At 41.0% G+C, this 6556-nt stretch overlaps 1 protein-coding gene across 2 annotated transcripts in view; it reads left to right on the top strand.

The window, feature by feature from the left end:
• tbc1d16 (TBC1 domain family, member 16) overlaps nucleotides 1–6099 on the top strand; it is a 22141-nt gene extending 16042 nt beyond the window's left edge. For both annotated transcript variants that reach the window (XM_034894731.1, XM_034894732.1), the window contains exons 9-13: nucleotides 506–640; nucleotides 1598–1784; nucleotides 2041–2220; nucleotides 3185–3331; nucleotides 3981–6099. In XM_034894731.1, the coding sequence (XP_034750622.1) occupies nucleotides 506–640; nucleotides 1598–1784; nucleotides 2041–2220; nucleotides 3185–3331; nucleotides 3981–4274 (943 nt within the window). In that variant the 3' untranslated portion in view covers nucleotides 4275–6099. The remainder of the gene's footprint in view (nucleotides 1–505; nucleotides 641–1597; nucleotides 1785–2040; nucleotides 2221–3184; nucleotides 3332–3980) is intronic.
• Nucleotides 6100–6556: the final 457 nt, after the last annotated feature.

Below are 6556 nucleotides of genomic sequence, written 5' to 3'. Positions count from 1 at the left end.
GGGAGAGTCAACCACACAACACTGAAACTAAACACTTGCGTGGCGTTGCATCAGGTGTGCACTCATTATTCCTGGTGGGGCCACATGAAAAAACAAACAGTGTTAATTAAATCCCCTCTGCTTGTTAGGGCTTGATTGGACTATACACAGATTACATCGCTAATGTAGTCCATTACATTTAGAGGAATAGATGGGGTTTTATGGTTGTGGTATTGTCCTCAATGGAGTACTTCATAGTGAAATAGCCCTTCAGTCCACTGTTTGCCCACCCCCACATTTTGTAGTTCATTTGCAGCTACCCAAGGTGTTCACACCAGAGTGACATTTGAGGGAAAGAGTATTTGATGAAACTATATTTGTTCCCTTAATTTCCTTAGAGATTGTGCCGTAAAAACCTTCTTTTTGTCTTTTTATCATAACTGACTTTGGAAACCTATCTTGATTGAGATAACAACAGTTTCTTTATTTCATGTATCTAACGTTTCCACTTTTCATATCGTTTCAGATTATCTATGAGCCCGGAGGAGCACAGCGAGTTCTGGAGAAAGGTCCAGTTCACGGTGGATAAAGACGTTGTGAGAACAGACCGCAGCAACCACTTCTTCAGAGGAGAGAATAACCCCAATGTGGAGATCATGAGGTCAGACCACTTGTATTTATTTTCCCATTCTTCCTTTTCCCCCCCACTCCCTCTCTCTCTGTTTCTTTGCCCTTACATTCTCCCAACCCATCCTTATCATTGCCATTCCTCAGCCCAACGCACAGGCGTACCTATTCATTTCATATTCTGAACCCTGGGGGAGCTGCAAATGAGTTTCATGCTTTATTGACTCTGACTAAGCCGTCTGAACACTTTTGATGCATACTCAGAGCTAATGGCTTTCTAAACGAGAAGCAAGAGGATTTAAATAGCATATTAGTTTAGTGACTCTCATCGAGTCTCCTGCTATTTGTCTAGGTATTATGTCTTACGCTGCGTCTGGGGCAGGGTGATCCCAGATGCATCTCATGCTTCCTCGGTTATCTCACATCTATTTTACTGATATGATCACAGATCACTTTCTCTGGGTTGTTCGATCCAAGCAAGCTGAAGATACTTCTTAGAAGTTTTATCTTTCATTTTAAAAGCAGTGCAAAGTCTGAATCCCTTTAAATGACATCTATTTTTACTGTTTAATATTTCACTGAATAATAAAACGAAGTCCTCTGGGTTTTCCCTTTGTTGAAGTTTACTTCAAAGTAGTACCCATATACAAAAAAAACAAAAAGAAAGCAAGAAAGATCATTAATTAGCTCCCTGGTTACCAGAGGAGTTGGCATAGCAACCGCTTAAGCAGGGCTTGTCATGTTTTTTAAGCATTAGCAGCAATGCTGAAACACATGTTGGATCATTCAGTGTTTGGGCGGGACCATACTCTGTGGTTTGGCTTTGCTGCAGGGTCGTGGAAATTTCTATACAAGAGCCTTAATAAAAAGCTGAAATGTTCACATGATCACACTCTGTAGCTATATTGTATTAGATGTACTGTTTTCTGCTGAGAGGTTTCAAAAGGACTTGATGTTCATGTTGTGATCATCATGGCTTTCCTTGACCCAGGCGGATTCTGCTCAACTATGCAGTGTTTAACCCAGATATGGGCTACTGCCAGGGCATGTCCGACCTGGTGGCCCCCCTCCTCACTGAGATCCAGGACGAAAGCGACACATTCTGGTGCTTTGTCGGTCTCATGGAGAACACCATCTTCATCAGCTCCCCGCGTGATGAAGACATGGAGAGGCAGCTGGTAGGATGTTTCTTTGTGTCTTTTAGTTAGTTGTACCTGATTTGTGTGTGGTTTTCTTGACGCGGACACATACATTACACCCCCAATCTGTATAAGTAGAAAAGAAACACACAAACCTGTCCAAAACACACCTGTGTATATTTGCTTGCATGCAGCCCCGAGAAGCATAATGCCAGCCTAATAATACTTAAATCTCACTACAAAGCATTTTATTGTGTTTGTAAGACAGTGTGTACCCTCTCTGACCCGCCTCCAGATGTATCTGCGGGAGCTGTTGCGTCTCATGCTGCCCCGCTTCCACCAGCACCTGACCAGGCTCGGGGAGGATGGCCTCCAGTTGCTCTTCTGCCACCGCTGGATCCTGCTCTGTTTCAAACGAGAGTTCCCCGACACTGAGGCTCTGCGCATGTGGGAGGCCTGCTGGGCACACTACCAGGTCAGCGCACCTGGTCGGATCGCCTCCTTTGCATACACAAGTTTGTAAGAAAAACTTTGCATAAACAAGTGCACAGAGGTGCTGGACTGTATTCTGTATCAGTACAGCATGACATTTTGAATAGATTTTCAGGAAGCATGCAGTAATGCACAGCTAACATTGTCAACAATAAAAAGAGTCCATGTCATCCTTTTAAGCCTGTCACCCCGTTCTACTGTAGTCCTCCTAAAAACCTGTAAAATGTCATATTGCGTCTTTGTTTTGGAGGAGTTTAATGGTTTAATTCAAGAGTGATTATTGATCATTACAGTAAAGTACAGTAAAGATGTAATTCAAAAATGCTTCCTAAAAGCATTACAACTGTATGTTTTAAAGAAGTAAGAGAACTGTAAAACAGTAACTAAGCTCACGTAGGCCTTCCATGTGCAGTAGTTCAAAGCTCTTCCTGCTAGATGTTCTGATCTTCAGCTACAGGTGCTGATAGAGGAGATTGCATAGTGAAACCTTGGTTTAGAGGGTTGACTGTCACATACCACATGGACCAGAAACAAGAATTTCTGATTGCTATATGATTTTTTAAGTAACATTGTGTCACAATGTTCCTGACTACATACAGTACAAAGTCTTACTTATCCAACTTTCAATGTTTATTTTTTGAAACAAGTTTTTAATCACTCCTTCTTACTACTGCTTCACATCACTAAGCTCAAATTTCCAAATACTACACCTTCATGCTTTGCATTTTCCTCGCACGGGGTTTCACTGTAAATTTGCATTTTGTGCATAGGTTTTTCTTTGTTCTGTGGTAACCTTCATATTGCACCCTGTCGCAAGGGCACAACTAAATACAAAGAACTAGGACCATGTTATCATTATGTCCTTAACAAACTGCTAATTTGCAGATATTCCTGCTATTGTCTTTCAGTGTTGATCTGCTCACTAACCTTTTTCCGTGTCTTCATAGATGGACTACTTCCACCTGTTCCTGTGTGTGGCCATCATTGTTCTCTATGGCGAGGATGTGACAGAGCAGCAGCTTGCCACTGACCAAATGTTGCTCCACTTCAGTAACCTCTCTATGCACATGAATGGAGAACTGGTGCTTCGCAAGGTACACTTCAGTAAATGCTCTGGGTATTCTTGCTATTATGTCACCTGTGTTTAGTACACCCAAAGTAAATGGCTATCCATTCATTTAAAACTATTAAACTATAATTTGTCTATGATCATGCTCATAACCATTCTTCCACAGACTGTTGCATTACTTTTAATTCAAACCAGGGTTATGTTTGCATTAAAGTGGCCCTTCCTACTGCTGCAGTAAAGCAGTGCTGACATACTGTAACCGGCCCACAGAGGCCTTGCAGAGCTAAATGGGATGTTGCCATGTCATGTAGAGGATTTATGATCTGCATCCCTGCTACTGTGCCTGCGTCCTCATGTTTATGGATTCTGTGTTAGTGCTTCTGCAACCACAGGCAGTGTGTTAATTTTAGCATGCAGATGGTGTAACTCCTTTTGTTGTTGCCAGAGATTTTGCATCCGATGCACGCCGGCATTAGGTACCACATTGCAATGCTGACCTTGACATTGTTTTGTTACCAAAGTCAAAGCTGTTGATTCATTTTAATGTTTTACTCTGCTATGTTTGATATCTGCGACACACTGTTTTGTATTCCCTAACTTCTTGTCAACCCAAAGTTCCTTTCACTCTTTTACATATTTTAGTTCATCTTGCCGCTTTCACCCTGCTCTTTCAGGCCCGCAGCCTTCTATACCAGTTCCGCTTGCTACCCAGAATCCCGTGCAGCCTACACGACCTTTGCAAACTGTGTGGCCCCGGGATGTGGGACAGCCGCTACATCCCCACTGTGGAGTGTTCTGGTGAACACCCTGACTCACAGAGCTGCCCCTATGGTGGCACCTCCACCCCCCAGCCCTCCTCCCCCTCACTTTCATCCACGCCTTCGCCAAACTCCACCCCCACACATCCACTACAGGGCAAGAAAGGATCCAAAACTCGGGATATTTTCACCTTTCGGAAACAGTCCTGAGACAGAGGCCATGGGAGCGTTGCTGATGCTGTCTTCGCTCATGTTAGTACAGCAAAGGTTTGGATCCATCTGCTGGATTCCTGGACTGTTTGTCGCCCTTTGACTCCTCTCCCTAAGTCCGTGCCTCTAGTTTCCCTATCTTACTGAGGATTATTGTCACTTGACCTTTTCATATGGTGCAATGTGGAACACTGCCTTCCCAGAATGTTATTTGCAATGTTCAGCATCACATAAATCCATCATATGGACGGTTCGCTCCTGGATGGGCTGGAAGTCGAGAGGCTACTTTCATCTTGGAGCAGAATAGACAATCACCAGGCGCTATGTTGGTCTGGAGCTACTTCAGGTTTGAGTCTGCTGCTAGCTTGGCATACTTTCATGGGCTTTGTGGGCAGGGGTCACATCAGGGTCTGAAGCAACTGGCATGAAATCGTGCAGACTCTGACCGAGGGTCAAATGAAACTGGAGATTCATTCACAGGACTTGAACTTGAACTTTTAAAAATGTTGCAGTGTTCTCACAATGGAATATCTGTGTGAATATCAAATGACATATGCATATCTCAAGTCTGAGCAGGACGTTTTTAACATGAAATTCAAACCCTCTGTGTTAACAAAGAACAGTTAACCTAAGAACAGGATTATAATGAATTACTGGTATTTTTTTCTTTATTAATTTAATTTTCAAACAAGTGAACGTTTGGCGTTTAAAATAGCAGTTACAAATATTTAGCAATACTATATCCTTGCATGAGCAATTCTTGACATATAGAGGGCACAACTTCAAACACTCAAGCCCAAAACAGTGGTAAGAATGTGTTTACATGACAAACACGTATGTGATCACATGATAGGGCTCTTCATATCTCCTCATCAGATTGTGAAAAGGAACATTCTCATAATTTTTCTTAATGTTGTTTCCTGACAGGCAGGATAAAGCTAGGCATGTGTTTCCTTCTGATAAAAGTCAGACAGACACAAACATTCATTTTAGCCTACCTGTTAAGTAATAGGAGCATAATCCTTTACCCAGTACCTTCTTCAGATATAATTTCCTGTTTGAGCTGGGGAATGGCTATGACAGCGCTGGCTGCCAACAAACCCATGTTTTTATCCTGACAAAAAATTGACAGCCACGTGTTTTCTTTTACATTTAGTCGTCTGTGTTGAACCATGTTTAGACAGGGTTGGAAATTATCGTCAGCACAGAGTTTTCTTTCTTACCTCCAGCATTCTGTCCACTTTCACCTAAAAATGAATGACAACACACTATCAACACTAAGAATCAGTCCACATGAATGTATCTGTTTGTTTTTTTCAAGTTTAAGTGTGTGTGTGTGTGTGTGTGTGTGTGTGTGTGTGTGTGTGTGTGTGTGTGTGTGTGTGTGTGTGTGTGTGTGTGTGTGTGTGTGTGTGTGTGTGTGTGTGATCCTCATTGAAATCACATTGTCTGCCCAGGCACTGTAAGTCACGGGCCTAATTATTCACTACTCCTATTTACAGGGGTTTTAACCAGTCATCACGGAATGTACAATGTTGCTGTTTATCTTTACGACATGTTGCTGTATTACTGTACACATCTCAGAGAAAATGAGGCTATTCTTATTCTAGGCATTAATAAAAACACAGGCATACTTTCAAGAAACTTCTCTAAATGTTTGACTGAACAACAAAATGTACCAAGCGTACAATTTTTAAATGCATTTCTGACAATAAATAACTTGTGATTGTGATCTGATACCAAGTAAAACTGCTGGGATTTACAGAACCACCACTAATGTTTTTTTTTTATCATTAAACACGGCTTGAATAAAAGCATAAAGTCTGTGATTTGTTTTGTAATTCATGAAGTAAACACATGGATATCAGGATTAATATAGAAAGTAAAACAAAGTAATTTATGTAATTTAAACGAGATACGTTCATTATATGCCAAGAAATATTAATGACCCCCTCATGATAAAATTGTGTAATTAATGTAATTGTGTAAAACGGTTAGTTCGATTGTATTGTAATTGATGAAAGGAATATGCACATAGAGGTATTTATAATATCGATATCTCTTTTGCAGCCAGTAATACTAATTCTTTGACGATCAGTTTGCTCTACCCTGCTTTGTGGACAAAATTACTATAATTTGAGTTTTTTTCCAGCTTTTGAAGACATCAGTTTACTGGATGTAGTCATTTAAAAAAAACTACAAAAAAGACTTGATAAGCTTAATAAGTGGCACTTTTCAGAGCTGTTCTAGAATATAAAATAAAAATAGGAAATAAATAAAAC

Source organism: Etheostoma cragini, chromosome 15 (genome assembly GCF_013103735.1).
Source record: "Etheostoma cragini isolate CJK2018 chromosome 15, CSU_Ecrag_1.0, whole genome shotgun sequence".
NCBI lineage: Eukaryota > Metazoa > Chordata > Actinopteri > Perciformes > Percidae > Etheostoma > Etheostoma cragini.
Note: the sequence above shows the minus strand (reverse complement) of the source record. Positions and strands in the feature narration are given on the sequence as shown.